At 46.1% G+C, this 22,520-nt stretch overlaps 1 protein-coding gene and 1 non-coding gene across 2 annotated transcripts; one reads left to right on the forward strand and one right to left on the reverse strand.

The window, feature by feature from the left end:
• Window positions 1–14,727: 14,727 nt before the first annotated feature.
• On the reverse strand, window positions 14,728–20,372 carry LOC124698996 (transcription initiation factor TFIID subunit 9-like). Its single transcript, XM_047231377.1, has 2 exons — window positions 20,064–20,372; window positions 14,728–15,351 (listed from the first exon to the last, which is right to left on the reverse strand). Exons 1-2 carry the CDS (start codon window positions 20,370–20,372, stop codon window positions 14,998–15,000), a joined length of 663 nt encoding a protein of 220 aa, XP_047087333.1. The 3' UTR covers window positions 14,728–14,997.
• A 142-nt stretch (window positions 20,373–20,514) lies between these two features.
• Window positions 20,515–20,596, forward strand: TRNAS-GCU. The gene has a single exon. It is a non-coding gene; the product is annotated as a tRNA-Ser (tRNA).
• Window positions 20,597–22,520: the final 1,924 nt, after the last annotated feature.

Raw genomic sequence — 22,520 nt, forward strand, 5'->3', positions numbered from 1 at the left:
TCTTGTCATGTGACAGAAGACACATGTCCGTGCCAATTGCATTTCGCAAGGTTATCTTTGGTAAGAATTACCCCTCGACGAAGATACCATGCAAACACCTTAGTTTTAAGCGGGATCTTGATCTTTCAAATTTCCTTATTATTATCAACTGGAACATCAGGTTGGATTAAAGCATTATAGAAGGAAGTCACCGAGAATATGCCATTCACAGTAAGATTCCAACGAAATACATCGGAACCCTGTGTCAAGTGGACCGAATCCATACGATGTAACAAAGCATTCCATGATGCATGTCTAGGGCCAATGAGACTTCTTCTGAATGACACATTAGGCAGGGAAGTTTCCAACACCTTAGCGAGAGTATCCTCTTGTGTCGCACGATATTGAACCAGTTCCTCCAGGTCAGATTCCTTTCGAAAACATCAGTGAAGTGCTTTCTGAGTTCCTCACCGAGCAAGAGAATGTTGGGTTTGTTAGTCTGCAACCTTGTCCCTTTGGCGCTGCATATGTTCAGTTTAACAATGTCAGTGACAGAGATAGGCTCATTAGCTCTAGTCCTATTGGTTTTGGTAATGTCAATGTATCCTTTGTTAAGCACAACGAGGGGCCAAACTGGAGAAGGTTCAATTTCAACAGAGATGCTTGGGTTCTGATGGTAGGGCCCCCCATTGACCATATATGTACTGAAGATATCAATGCATGTTTTGCTGATATTGGCTCTGTGCTGCTTTGGGAAAGGGACCCCAATAACAAAGGTAGACTTTTGGCAAAAGTAAGAGTTTCAGATTTGGAGGATATTCCAAGGAGTGTCAGTTAACTGAAGGAAACAGGGCAGAGGCTGAATCTTGGACTTTTCTGGTAGAGGTTCTGCAACAGACCTTGCTTGGAGGGGGCCCACAAGATGAGGACCCACTTCCTGCTGATGGGGTGGACCCACATCCTCTTCCTGACTTGGGTGGTGGCATTCCTCCTCAACCACTAAATCAAATTCATGATGAAAATCAGCAACAACCTGAAGCAGAGCAAGAACCTGATGCTGCTGAAGTGGGTTGGGGGCATTGGGCAATGGGAAATAATAATTTCCAGGCTGAGCAAATTTTGGAGGTTGACATTGCTCCTAATGCAGCTTTCCAAGAACTGTTAGATGCTATTCATGCTGAAGAAATGGATGTGCTTCCTGGACATGCTCCAAATAATAGTAGCAGCAACATTACTTTCTCTGTGAACATCCCTGAAGGAGCTTTCTCAAATGACTATGTTAATAATATGCAGTTGGTTGTGTTTGACTTGCCTGTGGAGGATGAAGTAAATCAGCTGGCTTTGCCCTTGGGAGAAGTCTTAAATAATATCATCAATGCATACCAAGATGAGGAGGAAATCAATGAAGATGATGAAGTGAATGGTATGGTATGGTTCATGACTTGGCAGAGGATTTGATAGTTCCCAACAACCATAATATGCTGCCTCCTGAAGAAGCTCACATTGTTCTTGGCAGAGTAGAAACTTTTTTCTTCTCTGCTCCTGAAGAACACAACCTGCATGCAAACTTCTCTAAGCAGGGCATGGATCTATGGGAGAAATTCTTTGCTCCAAACCTTCTCTGAAATCACTCTAAGGGAAGCTCCAAGGTGCTGCAAATTCCTGTAAGTTGGTTTAATTTTGTCACTCTCATGCTTATGACCCCAGAGAAATTTGATTGGGAAAAAGAATTCCTTTATTCACAACTTTGGGAAATTATTCAAGAACCTATATCTGCAGAACCCACTGTTTCTTTCTGCATACCTGATAAATGTGCTGTGTCCCAGGCTCCTTCTTGCCTTTTGCTTGATTGCACTGCTCAAATTTCTCCACCTGAGGATACTGGTTTGGGACTTATGGTTTCCCCCAAAAGGAAAAGAAGAGAAAGTAAGATCCCTCTGGTTCAGTCTGAGGTAAGAAGAAGCCCCAGACTGGTTTTACTAAATGAAGGTTTTAAAAATCATGCCACTTGCAATAGTAGAAATTGCCTGATTTGCGATGCTTCTCCTCCTATGATTAATACCAAAGTGGTTAAAAATCTGGCTTCATCTTTCTGTAAGGTTGATGAGAAGGAAGTTGATAGGAAGTTGATGAAGAAAAGCAAGGTTGCCACTGAAATCAACAAAGCTCCAGGTCCATCTGCTCCAAACCATGGTGGGAATTCTGCCAAGGACAATATGAAGAAGGGAAAAGAAATAGCCAGAAAGGCAGAAGTTTCAGATAAAGAGAAGAAAGATGGAGCTGCTGGTGGGGCTGCTCAGGGAGCCAAAAAAGGCCTAGCAAATAGTTGTTCTTTATGTATTGCAAAACAAGAGCTTTTGGTGTTTGGGGTGTTGGAAACTTTTCCATGAAGGATAGCAGTTGGCATGTGTCTTGTAATAAAACTATGCTTTTGTACCTGATATGTTCCGCAGTTGTCCTGCTTGTTTGGGATTTATGCAAGCATTGGATACCTTCCTTTTCTTGTCTTGTGAATATTCCCAATTTCTATGACTTGTGCTGTTTGCTAGAGCAATGGTTGTTTCTAGCAATAAATCAAAGATACATCTGGTTTCCCAATGAATAGACAAAGAAAATGGAAAATTATGAACTGGAATTTGAGGGGTATTAATTCTGAGAAAACATGGTTAGCCCTTTACAACAAAATAGAAGAATCTGGGTGTGATATTATTTGCCTACAAGAAACAAAGAGGGGGAGCTTTGATCTGGATTACTTGAGGAAATTTTGCCAAAGAAATTTTGACAAATTTGAATTTGTGCCTTCAATTGGAGCTTCAGGTAGCATTATTATTATTTGGAATGGTTCAGTCTTTACTGGTGATCTTGCTTTCTCCAATGAATTCTCCTTATCAGTAAAATTCACTTGCAATTTATCAGATGATTCTTGGATCCTAACAAACATTTATGGACCATGCCAACATGATAGAAGAGTTGGGTTTATTGATTGGTTTGCAAACATAGACATGCCAGATGATTCTGATTGGATTATTATGGGGGACTTCAATTTCATTAGCAAACCTTCTGATAGAAACAAGCCTGGTGGTAATGTCAATGATATGTTGATTTTCAATGAAGCAATTAGCAATTTGGGTCTTATTGAACTTCCTTTAAAGGGCAAAAAATTCACTTGGAGTAACATGCAGCAAGATCCTCTTCTTGAGAGATTGGATTGGTTTTTTACTTCAGCTTCTTGGACCAGTTCTTTTCCCTCAACCTTTGTTCATGCTCTGACAAAACCAACTTCAGATCATGTCCCTTGTGTAGTCACAATTGGTACAAATATTCCCAGATCAAATATCTTCAGATTTGAAAATCACTGGTTGCAGCACAGTCAATTTAAGGATATAGTTCAGAATGCTTGGGACATTCCAGTGGGATATAGTGACAGTGCCAAATTGATTAATGCCAAATTCAAGAATTTGAGAAGAGCTTTGAAATTATGGGCACAAAATCTTCCTTGTTTAAAGAATTTTATTGCCAAAGTTAATTAAGTTATTGGTCTTCTAGATACTTTGGAGGAGTTCAGGACTTTATCTTTAGAATAGTGGAATCTTAGAGATATTTTAAAATCTCATGTGATCACTTTACTTCAAAATGAAAAATCTTACTGGAAACAAAGAGGGAAGATAAAATGGGTGAAGTTAGGGGATGCTAATACAAAATTCTTTCATACTAAAGCCACTATTAACTATAGGAAGAATTACATTGCTTCCTTGAGAAATGAGCAAAATATTGACATATCTGATCATGAGAGTAAAGTAGAAATTCTCTGGAATGCTTTCAAAGAAAGAATGGGTAAATCTGATAATCCAGAAATGCATTTTAATTTGCATGACATATATGACAATCCCATGAGTAGTGAGATGAAAGAAGAGTTGGAAATTCCTTTTTCTGATGAAGAGATTGAAAGAGTCATCAAAAGTTTGCCAAATGATAAATCTCCAGGTCCAGATGGTTTTAATAATGACTTTATCAAAAATTGTTGGGGTATTATTGGAGCAGATGTTAAAAAAAGTGATCAAGGATTTCTATGAAGGGAACATCTCTTTGGAAATCATTAATTCTTCTTATATCACACTGATCCCAAAAATTGAAACTCCTCTGTTACCTGGGGATTTCAGACCAATTTCTCTTCTCAATAGTGTTCTCAAGATTGTGACTAAATTATTGGCCAACAGATTACAGAAGATTATTCTAAAACAGGTGCACAAGAATCAGTATGGTTTTCTCAAAAAAAGATCCATCCAAGACTGCCTAGGATGGGCTTTTGAATATTTGTTCCAATATCACAAATCAGAGGAAGAAATTATTCTACTGAAATTGGACTTTGAAAAGGCCTTTGATAGGATTGAACACAAATCCATTATGAGAATTTTAAGAGTTGAAGGTTTTGGTGAAAAATGGATAAAGTGGATTGAAATCATACTCTCATCTGGAACTTCTTCTGTCTGACTAAATGGTGTACCTGGAAAAAAATTCTACTGTAAAAGAGGAGTTAGGCAGGGGATCCTTTATCTCCTCTCCTTTTTTCTTGGCCGCAGATCTTTTACAATATGTCCTTAACAAGGCAATGGATCAGAACTTAATATTGAAACCAATCCCTTGTGCTTGTGATGATTTTCCTGTGATTCAATATGCAGATGATACTCTGATTATTTTAAAAGCTGATGCAAAGCAATTGGTGTGTCTCAAAGCTCTTTTATACACCTTTGCTGAATCCACTGGTTTGAAGGTGAACTATCATAAGTCTAATATGATTCCAATCAATATGGATAGTGAGAGGCTGAATCATTTTGATGCCGCAATAAATTGTAGAACTGGAACTTTCCCCTTCACTTATCTTGGTTTACCCTTGTGCATTACCAAGCCTACTATGAAGCATTTCATTCCTATGATACAAAGGGTCCAAACAAGATTGGGTGGCATTGCTGATTTTTTAAATTATGGTGGAAAGCTGCAGTTGGTCAAATCTGTACTTTCTTCTTTACCAATTTTCTTTATGTGTTGTTTTGATGTACCCATTACTGTAAAGGATCAAGTGGTCAAATACATGAGACACTGTCTCTGGAGAAAGAAAAATGGAGATGTTCAAGCAAAGGGATCAGCTCTTATCTCATGGAAAAAAGTCACAAGATCCAAAAACCAAGGTGGATTAGGAGTGTTAGATCTGGACACTCAAAACAGAGCACTTCTGTTAAAAAATTTGCACAAATTCTTTAATAATCATGATATTCCTTGGGTCAAGTTAGTGAAAGGAGCTTATTATAATAATGGAAGTCTTCCAGGAGCATCAGTGGAGGGATCTTTTTGGTGGAAAACTCACCTGAAACTTGTTGATACTTTCAAAGGTTTGGCAAAATGCAATTTAGGAAATGGGAAATCAAGCTTATTCTGGCAGGATAATTGGGATGACAACTGTCTGCTGCACAGTTTGCCTCATTTGGTCACTTATGCAAGAAATCATTTGGTGTCACTGGACACTGAATTCCTGGAAGATCTTTTTCACTTACCACTTTCACAGCAGGCTTATTCTGAATTTCTACAAATGGAAACGATTTGTCAGAATGCTAGAGAAAAAATAAGTGATGATGATTCAGATAAATGGAGCTATATTTGGGGAAGTAATATTTTCTCTGTAAAGAGAGCCTATAATTCTTTGATCGGATATCAAGAGGTACAACCACATTTTGGGTGGATATGGAAATCATCATGTCAACCAAAACACAAATTCTTCTTCTAGCTTCTATTACATGACAGGCTCAATACCAGGAATTTGTTAAAAAGGAAAAATATGACTCTATCTTCTTATAATTGTGTCCAAAACCATTGTCATCAGCAAGAAGAAGATATGATCCATTTGTTCTGGAATTGTAACTTTGCGCAAATCTGCTGGAATTATATCTATCCTCAAAGAAGAAGGGATGGGACAATTTTTCAAGCTTTCTCTGACATAAAGAAAAAACTGAAGTATCCTTTTGCAATGGAAATTATAATTTTAACAGCTTGGGGCATTTGGATTTCAAGAAATAATAAAATCTTCAACAATCAGACGCCAAGTTTTGAAACTTGGAAAATTATCTTCCTTCAAGAAGCAAAGCTGCTCACTTACAGAATGAAGAAGAAGCATGCAGATACCTTTAAAGAATGGCTCCAATCTCAGATTTAGACTAGTTTTGTTTCTTCTATTTTCTTTTTTTTATAAAGAGGCTCTCCCTCTTTCCTGTAATGATATAAACTTTGATTAATATAAAAATTGCAGTGGGTTCTCCCACTGTTTCACCTTCAAAAAAAAATTGTATAATGCCGGACATTATTCACGGAGTGTGGCATTGCCAAGCCATTTATCCTCTCAGACCTAATCTTCAATCCATCCCTAATAGAGAAAGATCCATATGGAAAGAAAAAATTCTTCGTCACCATAATGCTAACCCAAAAATGAGAATCCCCGGGTTTCCAAGAAACCTAAGACAACGCATTTTTGCCAACATACTTTCTCACCAGGAGGATTTGACATATCCCATCCTCGGTAAGTAACTTGAATAGCCATGTACCAAGGAGAGCCCTGTTCTTGACCTCAAGGTCATGAACTCCAAGACCACCTTGATCTTTCGGGCGACAAACCACACTCCATTTGGCCAGTTGATATTTCCTTTTCTCATTATCACCTTGTTAGAAGAATCTTGATCAATAATTCAATATTTTCAAGACTCCTTTTGAAAGTTGGAAGAATGATATCATATACAGTACCATATTGCTTAGTACTGAATTAATGAGAGATAATTTTTCTCCAAGAGATAATAATTTTCCTTTCCAACTAATTAGTTCGATCTGTAGCCTTTCCTCCACCATTTACATTCGGCGTTTGTAAGTCTTCCATAGTGAATTGGAATACCCAAATACCTAATAGCAAACTGGCCTTGCCCGCAACCAAATAATTCAGCATACAGGTTGTCTGAGCCTCGCCAGAACAAAACAACGCACTATTATGGAAGTTTATCTTCAAAGCCGATAATTGCTCGAACGCGGAGAGAAGTAACTTCAGATTTTTTTTTCTTTTTCGATGCCATGTTCCATAAAAAGAATTGTGTCATCGGCATATGAAAAATGGATTATCCACCATCAACCAAATGGGGAATCACACCTTCAATTTGCCATCAAACTTTCCACATTCAATTATTGCAGCAAGCATATCAGTCACTACGTTAAATAGCATTGATGATAATGGGTCGCCTTACCTAAGCCCTTCTTGGTCTGAAAGTAATTACCAACAGTGTCATTGACTTTAATGCAACACTTTCTCCCGAAGAGAGGTTATGAATTAAAGCACGCCAGCCATTAGAAAAACTTTCATCCTGAAAGTTTGTTGAACGAAAGACCACTTAACCTTATTATAGGGGTTTTCAAAATCGATTTTTATTATCACCCCGTTCAACTTTTTTCGATGTAGTTCGTGAACCGTTTTATGAAGGATAACAACTCCATCAAGGATGTTACCTCCTTGCACAAAAGCAGTTTGAGAAGAAGACATATTTTCAAAGAACATTGGTATTTTGTCTAAATGTTAAGAAGCGTGATATTTGTAATAATTAAGAAAAGGATTCTAATGACCTATTGTTAATGGTAATAATATCCTAATGCCTTGCACGGGGGGCGTATGCAGCCAACGTTGCAGCGAATATGTCAGTACTCCAGGAGGGCATAAGGCTAAAATACTCTATTTTGATTTTGATGCGTGGTCCTGCTCCTGCATCGATCTCCTACTCCCGTTCATGCATCCACCAAACCCTAAACTGCGCTCACTACAAAAACCCAACCACATAAGCAAAGACGCAATTAACGCCAAGTCAGTTCAGTGTCAATAACACAACAGCAAAGTAACTCCTCGTAGAGCAGGCTCAGCTAGCTAGCTCATTTGCCTTTCCATGCCCATGTACATGTTTGTACGCTGAGCAATTTCATTCTTGCGATCGAGCTTTGATGCATGAAGGCCATGGGCTGCCATGGACAGGAGGACCAAAAGCTCGCCCTCGTCGCAGCCAGCGACGATGGCTTCGACTGGCTGGAGGACTCCATCTCCTTGCTCGCCGCGGACATCGATCTCGGTGGCAGCTACGGGTGGTGGTGTGATCCATTGCCGGCGCAGCAGCAAGATGACATTGGGAGCGTCGTCGCGCAGACGCTGTCGCCTCCAGCGCCACAAACGACAAGCTCGCCCCTAGCCCACGCCTCACCAAGCATTGCATCGCCTGCGGTGTCATCCCCGTCCACGGAGCCGTCGTCCAAGAAGCGCAAGTCTCCGACGCACAGGGTGTCCGGCCATAGCAGCAGCAACCAGCGTCGCCGCGCCGAGCAGGAGAGGCCAAGTGGCGGCGGCAGCAAGAAGGGCGGCAGCAAGGGAGGCGGAGCGGGTTCGGACAGGGACGCGAGGTGGGCGGAGCAGCTGCTGAGCCCGTGCGCCGTCGCCGTCGAGGCACGCAACCTGTCGCGCGTGCAGCACCTGTTCTACGTGCTGGGCGAGCTCGCGTCCTTCTCCGGCGACGCCAATCACCGGCTGGCCGCGTATGGGCTGCGAGCGCTCTCGCTTCGCCTACCTGCAGCAGTAGGCCCAGCTGCCGCAGCTGCGGTGAAGGTGCCGGACTGCGAGTGCCCGACGCCGTCGTTCGCTGGCGCGGAGCCCCGGCTGTTCCGCGCGTCCCTCATCAAGTTCAACGAGGTCAGCCCGTGGTTCGCGCTGCCCAACGCTCTCGCGAACGCCGCCATCGCGCAGCTGGCGGCCTCGACGCGCGGCGCCGCCGCCGCGCCCCGGCCGCTCCACCTCGTCGACATAGGCGTCTCGCACGGCGTGCAGTGGCCGACTTTGCTGGAGTCACTGACCCGCGTGCCCGCCGGACGAGCACCGCCGTCTGTCCGTCTCACGGTCGTGAGCACACCGCCTGTGACGACGCCCTTCTCGGTGTCGCCTCCGGGGTACGACTTCTCGCCGCATCTCCTCCGGTACGCCAAGTCCATTAACCTGGAGCTCGAGATCAGCCGCGCCGCCTCGCTAGACTCCGCGCATGGCTTGTGCGTTCCAGACGAGGCGCTCGTCGTGTGCCTCCAGTTCCGGCTCGGCCACGTCACGGGCGAGGAGCGAACGGACATCCTCCGGAGGGTGAAAGACCTCAAGCCGGATCTGGTGGTTCTCTCGGAGCTCGACGTCGGCGGAGGCAACGTCAGCAACGCGGCGTGCGAGTTCACGGCGAGGCTAGAGCTGCTGTGGCGGTTCCTGGAGTCGACGTCGGCGGCGTTCAAGGGGAGGGACGGGGAGGACAGGCGGCTGATGGAGGCCGAGGCGGGGACTGCCGTGGCGGTGACCGCGGCAGGGGATCATGGGAGGGAGGGCTGGCGGGAGCGCATGACGGCGGCGGGGTTCGAGGAGGCGCCGTTCGGCGGCGAGGCGGTGGAGTCCGCCAGGTCGCTGCTGAGGAAGTACGACAACGGGTGGGAGATGTCCACGGCGCCCGCGGCGACAGGAGGCGGCGGCGCGGTGGCGCTGCGGTGGAAGGGGCAGCCGGTGTCCTTCTGCTCGCTGTGGCGGCCGGCGTAGCATGGATCCCGTGGAACTGGTCCACCACCACCACAGCGCATGCATGACGTCGATGCGATCACGACCGTGCATCGTCCCGGGATTAGTGGAGAGCCTGTTACTTGATCGGGAGACGGCCGGACACAGTGCGGTGGCCGGACTTGGTCGATCTGTGGAACGCATCTGGCTGGCCTCACGTACGATCGATCGCGGGTACGTACGTGACGCTGGCATGCATATGTGATATGCCTGATTTGGTCGGAGAAGGCTGGCCGCCGGAGCTCTGGACGGCGATCGACGACGACGGTCCGGCAGGTGGTAAGCATGCGCGATCGAAACGATGGTGTGTAATTGTCGATCGGCAATTTTTGTACAAAGTAATTAAGGTCGGTGTAAGATTCCTTCTTTCTTTCTTTGTTCAGTTTGTGCAACTTTGCAAGGGTTTAAACGTGTCCCTGGGAGTGCACAGATTAATTACTAGGATCGAGATAGCATCATTGTTCATGTATGGATGACATGTGCATGCCATATACAGTAGCACTACTGGCATCATTCCCGTTTTATTTTGCAGCAACAGCATCATGTGTGTTTCCTTGCAATTCGCAAAGAATCAAGCGGCGCACATTGTCGTAGTATCAAAATCTGCTGTAGGTCCTCATTTTGTCGTTGTACCACAGATTACAAAAGGAAGGGAACTGCTAACTGATATACGTAAGTTTTTTACTGTCAAAGCACGCATTCACTAGCAACACAACTACACAAGTATGGCTTAGATCTCGATAAACCCTAACCGAACTTGAGGGGTTATATTTAGGTTTTTTTCCCCTATCTTAGGCTCGCTGAAAGCCATATCCAGCCCATGTATATCCGTCTATATATATACGGTATCTATACGCCGCGTTAGAAAAAAAGAGGTCACGTGACTAGGTAACCATGACGCCACACACTCACGTGGCCGTATTAGTACGCCATTCGTACAGAATTTACTTCTACAAGATAACGTTGGCCATACGAGTCACTACATGGTTGTAAGTATATGTCAGATTTTTTAATTTTATGATCATGTCCCCGCTTACGAAGGGTAATGGAAAGATCTCCACCATCTTTGTTTATGACGCTGCCAAAATTTTGCCAAGGGTGAAACACCAGAGCAAAAGTGCTCGATAAGAAACAGAAGGGAGTTAGCACCATTGTCCTCCCACCCCTAGGTGTCGTGAACTTATAGTTAGCAACACAAGTTCTAGCTAGGCATCTTGTTTCTTGCTTTTTTACTCCCTCGGGTCAGTTTTAATCGACGCGACTGCTAGCTACAGCACACCACACCACATACGTTCACTTGCGTCAATTTAATCAGTCCGGAGGGAGTATTGTGCAAGGACGCTGATTCAAACCCAGAACCCGCAGAGGATACTCTACCACCGAGCCCGTAGTGGATGAATATGTATGCTATGAAGAACTGGAAAAAAATAGTGCCATGTAATCTTATCATGAGGTGTTGCATCAGCTTCTCGTCAACTACAAAATGGGCGATCGTGAGGCCAGCCAGATGCGTTCCACAGACCAAGATAGCATCATTGTTCATGTATGGATGGCATGTGCATGCCATATACAGTAGTACAGTACTAGCATCAGTTGCGTTTTATTTTGCAGCAACAGCATCATGTGTGTTTCCTTGCAATTCGCAAAGAAACAAGCGGCGCACATTGTCGTATCAAAATCTGCTGTAGGTCCTCCTTTTGTCGTTGCACCACGATTACAAGGAAGGGAACTGCTGAATGATATAGTCAAGTTTTTTACTGACAAAGCACACATTCACTAGGAACACAAGTTTGGCTTAGATCTCGATTAAAAAAAAGGGAGTCAGCACCATTGTCCTCCCGCCCATACGTGTCGTGAACTCATACGGAGCAACACAAGTAATTTTAGGCATTCTTTTCCTTACTTTTTATTATGTAAGGATAATGATTCAAACTCCCGGACACAAGTGAAGATACTCTACCACTGTGTCAGGCCCGCCCGCAGTGGGTGAATATGTATGCTATGAAGAAGTGAAACAAACAAAAAAATTAGTATCATGTAATCTTACCATGAGGTGTTGCATCAGCTTCTCGTCACCATCGATCATAATGGACGTGCTGTCCGGACACTTCTGACGCCACATTGCTCTGTAATCTGTGGTTCCACTTCACTCTCCACCTCGTGAGGACTAAGAGCATCTCCTCCCAAAGCGTCCCCCAAACCGCGCCGGATTGAGCGTTTGAGAGACGTGTTTCGTTCGTGCCGTCTTTGGGGGACGTCGCTCCCCAGTCGCGTCCCCCAAACAAAATTTCGAAAATTTTAAACTTAACTAGATTCGACTAAGATTCGTCCAAACTTACATAGATTCGAACGAAATTTGACTAAATTTAAACTAAACCTAATCTAGAACCACTTGCGGCGGCCGGAGGCGTCGTAGTACTGCTGGAAGTTGTACATGTCGTCGGTGACGACCTCCTACTTGACGCGCTCGTCGACGGGCTCATCGACGGGCTCGTCCTTCACCGCGCCGCTTGGTCCTGCCTCGTCGTCGTCGGTGAGGTCCACCAGCGGCTTGCCGGAGTCGCGGATGGACAAGGCGATCGCCGCGTCGAGGTCGCCCCTCCAGGCGTCCTTGTCGTTCATGGACGCCAAGAACGCCGCCCGCAGACACTGGGCGGTCCTCGGGGTCGTCGCTGCTGGCGATGAGCCGCTGCTGCCGCTCGTACTCCGCCAGCAACGCCGCCTGCGACGCTTCCTCCGGCTTCTCCTTCACCTCCGGCTTCGGGATGAGGAGGGCGCCGCCGCGCCTCCCTTGCTGCCGCCGGCTGCCGCTGCCGCTGCCGCCACGCCTCGTGTTGACGGGCGTCGCCGGCTCCTCCTTCACCTCCCGTTTGGGGACGGTGTAGGGCGCCGACCGGTACGACGAGGACGGCGTCGATCGCGCCGGTCCTGAGGAAGAAGAGTGCGAGGAGGACGAGTACGTCGTCCTCCTCGGTTGCCATTGAGGAGACGGCGGCGGTGACGACGGCATCTCCAACCTTGGAGCGCCGTTGCGGATGCTGCGGATGACGTTCTCGAGGGTGCGCCCCGGAACGCCCCAGAACCTGGCGCGGCCGTCCTTGTTCCAGCTGTTGGTGCCGCCGACGAGCCCTTCGGTGCTATACATCTCGACGTCGTACTTCGCCTTGAAGTACGTCGTCCACCAGGCGTCGTTGTTGTCAGCCGCCCACGTCGGATCCAACCGCTCCTCGGCGGTGAGTTGAGCCCGACGGGCCTTGATGGCGTCCCGCCATTGATCCGTGCGCGGCTTCGGCTGCGGCGGGACGCCAATGCCGTTCACGGCCATCTTCCAGCCCGCCGGCGCTGGCAGCCGCATGTCCGGCGGGACCGGATACGGGCGTGGTACGGCGCTCACGCCTCCGGCACGGTGAGGCTGCCGCGGCCGAAGCCGTTCGCCGCGGCGATCTTGCGGGAGGACGAGCTCGACATTTTTGGAGCGGCGAGGAGAAGATCTGGGAGGGGGGAGGCGGCGGCGACGAGAAGGTTTGTGAGCGGTGAGAACTGCAGGGCGTCTTTAAACAGCGGTGGCAGCGGGTGGTTGCATGCAATAACGCCGGCACGGATGGCCACGCCTCCATGCACGACGAGACGCGTCCCTGCGTCGCCTGGGAAAACAGGGACGCCATTAACGTCGCTTGACCAAAGGTAGGCGACGGGATTTTAGGCTTCCGAGCCGCTGACGCGTCGGACCCGCGTCGGTTCGCCTCGCTTTTCGTTGTGTCCGGCGTGCCCGGTGCGTCCCCTGTGGGACGGCGACAGGCTCGGGGCGCCGGACACCGTATCGGGGCGCGCCGGACAAAAATGGGCTTTGGTGGACGCGGCTGGAACGTATTTTTTGTCCGGCGTGCCCCAAATCCCTTTGGGGGACGCTTTGGGGGACGCGGTTGGAGATGCTCTAAGGTGGTTGTATAGCTGAAAAGTGGCCATTGTGATCCCAGTGAAATCAAGAATATCATTGGTGATCTTTTGCATGCATATGGCTTTATCTAAACCTCACAGATAAGCTTCCCAAACCATTGAATGTTTGCGCATACATAGTTGGATCGTGTACAGTATTTGCAGAATGCATCCAAGAATATGTCAGGCAACACCACTGAGGGAGCACACAGATCGGGAGCTAACATGCATGATATCCTACAATAGGTTAACACCGCAAGCATGAATGGAAATCCTACACCGCTAGCAAGAACAATGTTAAGGATGATACAATGGTAAGCATGAACTACACAAACAATCTCTAGTCAACAAATACAGAACAATGGTAAGCATGATAATCGGTTGCACATTACATAGCTACACACTCACTAGCAACAAAGCACCATCAAAACCATTCAGATCTACAGATATCTAAGCTACAAGATCAAAGGTTAAGATTCTTACAGCCACCAGAAGAGCATCCAGCACACATGTCGGCGAAGAGGGAGAAGCTGGCTAGTCACTGACGACCGTCGTGAAGAAACTCCCGCCTTGTCCATGGATTTCGGATGGTGGAGCAATTCAAAGGAGGAAATGGTGATTTAGATTTAAGCAGTGACAGAGCCGCACCTAAATAGGAACGTTTGTACTGCCGCACGTGTTCTCGATTTTGGCCGCCACGAGGGTGGCTCCAGTCCTATCAGGCCTTTACTCATCCAGAATACGGAGCACGTGTAGGACCGACATGAATGGCTGGACTTCATGACGAGCTACAAACACGCCCCTGGCTGCGCCGCGTCTGTTCAGGCAAGGACCAACATGAGCGACCTGTAGAGCTTCAGTTGCTGCACACCTAGTTGAACACCCCAGGCCCCCGTCGATATTGATTTTGAGGCAGTCTGTCCTCTCGTCAGGTGGCCACCATTTCTCAGTCTCACTCACGCCACATAAACAAATGAATTTCTCAAAGGACTCTATGAACATTGACATTTCAAATTGCATGCAGAGCAGCCATAGCGAAATATCTTGACTTCAATCATAAAAAATAAACAAGCCCTACTATTATACTTTTATCACACAAGTAACAAGAAAAATGGCCATTTCCAAAAGAAGAAAAAAAATGCATGTTAAGCCCAATCAAAGCGAAAAATGCAGTATATCAATTGTTTGTGTCGCAACGTTACACAGTAGGAACACTGTGATCGAGTATTCAGAAACAACAACGGCACAGTCCAAGTTCGACAGGGAGACATAATATACAAAGTAAACAAGTTTACAATGATGAAAAAATCTAATTAACTTACGTGCGCAGCTACAACATACACTACTTGTAAGGCGGCTCCTTTCCTGAAGCATCAGCATTTCCTTGGTGAAATAGGAGGGCGTAGCCAGAAAGAGCGATCCCGGTAATCTTTGTCCGGTTAGCCCATGTTCAACTGATCAATTGTCATTCGAGGACGCTTTGCAGCTGCGGCAGCTACAGCGTTCAGTTGGAAAGAAACCCTCTGGCTCTGGGTATGTGGCAGAGGCTGATGTTGCTCGTTAACCCTCTGTTCTTGCGAATAGCTTGGATTGGGATTGGAAGGTGTTGCGTTCGCTTCCTCGTTGTCATCTTCTGTTTCCTCAACCTGAGTTGGCGGCTTCAATGGGGGTAGGAGTTGGTAGTTTTGGCTCAACAAAGTGTCCTGCTCAGGCGGCAGAGGAATCGAGCCAGGTGGAGCAATAGACTTGGGCAGTGGGATTTTGTTTCGGCTCCGTGCCAACTCAAGTAGAACCTGTGAAATCAGAAATGGCTTGTCATCCTAAAGAGCACTATGCATAGAGAGTGTAGCAGTACGGACAACTCCGGTCTAAAGAATCTAGCAGCTGCAGTCCCTTCTATGCGATTATTTGACTGACCCATAAACAGTAACAAAATCTACCGGAAGTTATCGATAATACACATAATATATCTAGAGAATGAGCCAACTAATAAATAAACTGAGCACCCTTGGTTCTAATTTGAATTTCCAACAGTAAAACAGTTGCTACAGTACCAGCAGTATCTATACTAACAGAGAGAGGGTATTAATGTCTTACTTGATTCTCAAAGGTTACACAAATGAAACCTAAGATTTTGGACCCTTCAGCAGATAATAAGCATTCAACTTTCCTATGAAGTCATTGACTCAGCTGAACATTCCTTGCAAGACAGACTAAATTGAACTCTAACTCGTCAATCATTCTGCACCCAGGGATGTAAATCCCTGCACTCCTTGGTTACCCAGCAAACTGGAAAAGGTTCAGTATATTCCAGCTTCCCAAGGATAAAGGAGTCCATTGTTGTCTATATGTAAGAAACTCATCTTAGTCTTAGTGGTAGGGTGCTAGAGTACTACTTGAGCTGGATTCAAATACCATATCCCCTCCTGTTTATTCCCTACAAGTGTGAACAAAATAACATTTCTCGAACTGGAGGACTCAGAACCGCGATCTCTGGTGCAGATTGGGGGTGTTGTGAAGTGTATAAGTAGATTGGGGGTGTTGAAGTGTGTATATGTGGATTGTCTAGCCCTTTCCCATCAGTTCCTACTTTTGGTTGCATTGGCTAGTGCATGAAAGGTTGACATGGTAGGGTCTCAAGTTCGAGTCCTACTGTCCTAGCTTTTGCAACTTATCCTAAAATTGTTGCTGACCCCCCTTTGTCAACGTATAGCCCTCTTTAATCATACGTGGGTTTGTTCTTCTATTCACTTGTTGACTTTCTGCTGTCACATGTGAGAGGGGGTGTTGTGAAGTGTATAAGTTTATTGCACTAACCCTTTCCATCAATTCGCACTTTTGGTTGTCATACGTGGGTTTGTTCTTCTATTCACGTGTTGATTTTCTCCTGTGACATGTGAGAGGAGGTGTTGTGAAGTGTATAAGTGGATTGCACTAGCACTTTCCATCAATTCGTACTTTTGGTTGCGTTGGCAAGTGCATAAAGCTTGACATGGTATTAGAGCCCAAGGTCTCGAGTTCAAGTCCTGGCTTTCGCAATTTATCCAAAAATTGTTGTTGCACCCCTCTTTGTCCTCGCATAGGCCTCAGAGCCATACCTCAGGAGACTTTTCTATTCACGTGTTGTCTTCTCTTCTCCAATCACATCTGAGAGTTGTTGAAGTGTGCATATGTGTTTTTATTCAATCCGCCCACCCTTATTTGAAATTCAATTTTTTCCAAAAGATTCTCTCAGCCAAGAACCAGCACTGAACTGAAACACTGACAGCACACATCATTTTCTGTATCGAGTTTTTTTTTCCAGGGCACACCGGCGCATCTTCTATTGTACTTAACTGCTTATTTTCCCAATTGGAGTCCACAATAATTGGTCCCCCTGGGAGGTTCAGAAGAACAACCAACCCTTGATCTAGATTTTTTTTTTTGGAAACAGAGGCAAGAGCTTTGCCCCAATCTATTAATTAAGAAGAGATTGCCCAGTTAATTAATTGAAAAACGTTACATTAAAACCACATTGTGCAACTTCCCAACCATCAAGATAGACCAACCAACTCTCCCAACCTCCTACAACCGCAAAACTAAGCTCTCGACACATCAATCATCACATCGCAAAGAAAACCCACAATCGAAGGTAGAAGAGTTGCTGGCATCTGTGTCCCCGGGGAAGTTGTCATCAGTCATAGAACAAATCCTTCTACCTTCAATGGGATACCTGATACCTTCACCTGTGTGAAACCACAATTGTGATGCTGTTTAGTAACCACTGTATCTCCTCCCCTGCTAACTGAATGCTACAGAACACAGCTTGTACGTTTGTCGTTGCCATGGCCGAAGCAGCAGTAAGGGCTCACAGCTATATGCGCGAACTGACCTGATGGTCATATGAAGATCAACAATGTTCTGCACAAGGTCTGATATAAATAGCTGCACTTGCTGCTCGGTATTCAGTACCGCAGCAAGGGTCTGCGAGAGGAGTTACGTAGGGTTCTTGCTACCTACTGGTGGCGTGGTGGTGGGGTCTAGGTCCTGTCAGACTTGTAAAACGTTCTTTCCTTCTTCAAGCTTAATGAAATGACACGCAGATCTACTGCGGGTTCTCGGGAAAAACTACCAAGGGTAGGTATTTAGGCCCTGTTTCATAAAGTTGAATTTTTTTTGTAGGAACCATGATAATTAGAAAACCCTTTCTCCATCCTCCAGTTACTGAAAATCGAGGGTTTACAATGCAATCCTACTCTACTAAGACAAACATGTCAGCTGATTTGAATTTATAGTGTTAGGTTACATCTTCAAGGTTAGCTGCAGATCATCTGTAGCTATTTGTTTCAGCCAGCAGTCCAATTTATGTTTTGATTGGAGGATGGTGATGCTGACAGTGCAGCAGGCACAGTTGCCATGGTTGTTGTTGCTGTCGTCAACTCTGGTGGTCCTCCTTTCAGGTTGCGGCAGGAAGGGTATATCAGCTGACTTTGGAAGGCCATAGACTGTTTGTAGACTCTTAACATGCCTGCTGAGGTTGGCCAAGTCTGGGCGTACTGTTGCCAACTCCTTGTGACCTCAGCAAGGCTCTCCTTCAGAAGCCATGTATGTCGTCATCGGTCTTGTACCAAATTGAGGACGGCAGCAGATGGATTTATAGAACTAGTCAACTAGCTGTGTCTGATCCGTAAGACTTCCGAGTTCCGACCACGAAAGATACGTATTCAACTTTCCTAACAAGAAATGGACTCAACTTTCGAAACAAGACATGGCCTCAACTGAACTTCCCTAAGGTCGATGTCATTTCGATTGCTATGACCCTCAGGAATATGTAAAACGATGAAGTCGGATTATTGGAAATTTATGGCGTTGCGTCAGCAAAGGCCATGGTGAGATTTAAGGTGTAGACCATTTCTGCATCTGATGCAGTCACCAGGGAAGCCTTTGGAGGAGGATGGAAGTGTGACCTGTCGAGAGAATAGCGAGAATCCAGCTGCACCACCGATTATCCAAACCACGAGGGCTAAAAATGAGAATAAGGCTAGACCAGTTAACTGAACCGAAAACTTTCCTGTAACCAATTCCGAAGACCTTTGATGCAGGGACACGGCACAGAGGTACCGTATCAGTGCAGGATACTGCACCAGGACAGGGATACGCGTAACCTGGAGCATCTCATTTTTCCGAATTAAAATAAAGAAAAATCAGAATACAGCTGGGACATGCAGGGGATACCTCCGGGATACATACGGGCCTACCACTCGATCGACAGCCTGTCACAAGGCCTACTCGTTGGATGATAAAACCTAATCGCCTGGAATCCCCTCGCTGTCACCTGCCAGTTGCGGCATCGCGACTCGCGAGGACTCGAAGTTTCAGCGCATCGTGAAACTCCTTGGCACCACCGGCAGCGCCTCACAGCTTGTCTTCAAGTTTTCGTTGTTCGGCAATCTTTGGAGAAATTGTACGCAGGTAAGATAAAAGCTCTTTGTTTTTTTACTTCCACGCAATTATTTAGGGATTTAGGGGGAACAAAGGGCGTAATTATCTATTTTCTCAATGTTAGGGCATGGCGTCTAGGTCAAGCATTCAATCCTCTATTGCTCGTTCTGGGACTGGGTCTGTTGCTCGTTTTGGGACTGGGTCTGGGAGTAACATTGCTGATGGGTCCGAGGAGAACTAGTCTACCAATTCTTTATACCACCTATGATTTCATGTTACAAGATATGACAGGTGGTAGTGATTCTGGTCATGTAGGCAATTCAAGATTTAGATGCTAGTTTTATCATGGAGTTTGCGCAGGGAGTAATTCAAGAGTGAGAGCACATCTGTTGAAGACACTGGGTGCTGGAGTGAAGATATGTACCAAGATTTCTTATTCTGTTCTTGAGCAACTTCGCAAGGAAGATGGGTCATCCTCATCAAATTGGAGAACATATTCCTTTTTCCGTAGCTTGAAGAGAAATAGGATGACTACCAAACAAGCTGAGGATTAGTGCTTGTGCACAACAACTTGTGTCTTAAGCATCTGAAGCTTGATGCCTTGGCTTTCAACTTAGCAAATTTATTTCATATTTCGATTCCACATTATCCTTATTTAATCTGTAATACACTATTGAATTTTTATGCATTTTTTACATATACTCGCCGTATCCCCATAAGTCTATGTTCAGAAAACACCATTTTTGCATACCCGGAATTCCGTAGCTCAAGAAGATGGTCTGCGATTTGGGGATATGGCAACACCAGGCAGCACAAACATTGTTCTCAGAGATTCATTGGTTATATACTTATATTTGTCAAAAGTAAATTCATCATTATTACCAAAATGCATAGCACTAGCACAAAGCATGAGCACAGTCCAGGTTATGAAACAGACTAGGGTTGCTGGGCTAGATCATGGACACCAATCCGTAGCGAAAGCTAAGATTTTTGGCTATAAAATCAAGGATGAAGCTGCGAAACCTAGTAATTTTCCGAATTCAACGAAAAGAAGCTAGGGTTTGAGGAGGAGTAGGAGGGGTACCTCGCGGGGCGGCGGCTGCGAGAAGGAGAAGTTGACCTTGGCCTGGATGGCGAGGCGAACGTCGTCGGCGTCGAGCTGGACCTTGCCCGCGTGGTCGGCGTAGACCTGGGCATCGCCAAGCACGTCGCCGACGTAGCGGTAGGCCAGGTCCAGGAACTGGTGCACGACGCGCGGCTCGTACTCGCCCTCGCTGAGCCCCATTGACCGGAGGAGCTCCCGTATCACCCGCGCGTCGCGGGGTTCGTCCGCGCCGGAGGCGCCCGCGGCCGCCGCCGACGGAAGAGATGGCCGCCCGCCGCCGCTGTCCATGGTTCGCTGGGGCTGGCTGGTGGGGTATCGGCAAGTCAGGCACTGTCCTAGGTGGAAACTGAGTGCTCTGTGCTATATGAAATCCTTTTCATTTTTTTTGTCAAAACTTTATATATGGCTGTGCAGAACAACGTACAACAACGACGCTTTGGCCGAGTGGTTAAGGCGTGTGCCTGCTAAGTACATGGGGTTTCCCCGCGAGAGTTCGAATCTCTCAGGCGTCGAAATTTTTTTCCTTTTCCCATTTTTTCTTAGCAAACTGTTCTCCACCACTTGGCCCGTGTGGCACCTTTTTTTCGAACGCGTGAATTTTTTGCGTGTCCACCGGGAGTCTCAAATCGGAGCCAGTAGTGATTTTGGGAAAAAATATTCACCGGTGGTTGCAATAAAAATCCACATCACTCCACTTCGAATGGAATCATCGGAGCACCTCCACCATCACTGGGCGCCTCAAATCGTAGCCGGGAGCAATTTTGAGGTTCTAGCACCGGTGGTTCCAATGAAAAAATCGATATCCCTCAACCCCCAATTGAATCGTCAGGAAACCTGAACCACACCCTTCATGATGGGAACCAATTGGGAGCGTCGGCACCAAATTTCAGCTTAAAAGATGTTAACCGACTCACATGCAGTGACAACCCCCAAAGATGATTTTTATCTCTCCTACTTTTTCTGCCCCTACCTACTTTTTCTTTATCTGCAGGCATGTGCTATTGTAGTCGTGCTATAGGGGTTAAAGTTGGGGGGACACACCTTCCAATACCATGTAGCTCTCTATTGGTATGCTCCATATGATGTTGTCGGCCATATTATAGGCTCTAAGGGACTCCTCTCATTGGTCCACACAGCTTGGCGAGCTTCCATAGCTCCATCTTGAAAGAACATCTCTCACATTATGTTTTGTATGTTTGATGTCAATATATGTGATACACTAATGTTTGGTTAAGTGGTACAGGGATTACATAGATATTTATTCATGTGTGTTGGATTTGATCCTCTGTCAAAAGTTATCGAGAAAAGTTGGCCAGGCCGGAAAATCCGGGCCGGATATTGTTGAAATATCCGGCCCCCGATTTTGGCTAAGTCTTCGAGGAAAAGCAGCGCAGTATAGGGGCCGGATATTTGCCCGGATATTGTCCCGGTATTGTACCGGGGCCGGATATTTTGGAAATATCCGGCCCCCTCGATTTTGGCTAAGGACTCGGAAGAAATACAAGTCTCGGCATGGGGCCGGACATTTGGCCGGATAATGTCACAGTTTTGTCTCGAAGGCCGGATTATCCGGGGGGGCGGATTATCCGGCCCTTACTTAGGCCGGATTATCCGGCCCCCCGGAAGCTGCAACGGCTCATTTTGAGGGGAGGTATAAATACCCCCCTTCTTCTACCTTGGTTGCTTGCTCAATCATTATACAAGAAATCTGCCAAGCCACCTCCATTAGAGCCACCTCAAGAAACACAAGATTTGCAAGATCTCCTTCCTCCCCCAACCAAAGCTCTTGATCTTTGGAGATTCGAAGGAGAAGACACCGATCTACATCCTCACCGAAGCGTTCTTCATTTCCCCTCTCTTGTTTGAGGGATCTCATGCTAGTGTTCCTATTTGGTTCCCTAGTTGATTTGTTGTTGATGTGTTGTTGTTGATTGTTGTATTGTTACAGATTTGGGAGCCTCCAATTTGGTTGTGGATGTGTGCCCCAAGAACTTTGTAAAGGCCCGGTTTCCGCCTCGAGGAAATCCCTTGGTGGAAGTGGGCTAGGCCTTCGTGGCGTTGCTCACAGGAGATCTGAGTGAAGCCTTCGTGGCTGTTGTTTGGCTTGCGTAGCAACCACACTCCTCCAAACGTAGACGTACCTTCTTGCAAAGGAAGGGAACTACGGGAATCATCTCCGTGTCATCGCGTGCTCCACTCTCGGTTACCTCTATCCCACTCTATCTCCTATTGCGTAGCTATACCTTGCTTAGTTGTTATCCTTGTCATATTGGTAAATTCACTTAGTTGCATATCTAGAGAATTTACTAATTGTGTCAAGCCTAAATTGAAAAAGAACTAAAAATTGGTTAGCACCTATTCACCCCCCCCTCTAGGTGCGGCATACGATCCTTTCAATTGGTATCAGAGCCTCGGCTCTTATTTCGGGCTTAACCG

This window comes from Lolium rigidum, chromosome 3 (genome assembly GCF_022539505.1).
Source record: "Lolium rigidum isolate FL_2022 chromosome 3, APGP_CSIRO_Lrig_0.1, whole genome shotgun sequence".
Lineage (NCBI taxonomy): Eukaryota > Viridiplantae > Streptophyta > Magnoliopsida > Poales > Poaceae > Lolium > Lolium rigidum.

Excerpts from the sequence above, each read along its gene's own strand:
- LOC124698996 (XM_047231377.1), bottom strand. The coding sequence starts at position 20,372 with ATGGACAGCGGCGGCGGGCGGCCATCTCTTCCGTCGGCGGCGGCCGCG. Across the intron at positions 15,352-20,063 it reads CGCAGCCGCCGCCCCGCGAG|GTTCTACTTGAGTTGGCACG; the intron begins GTACCCCTCCTA and ends CTGATTTCACAG.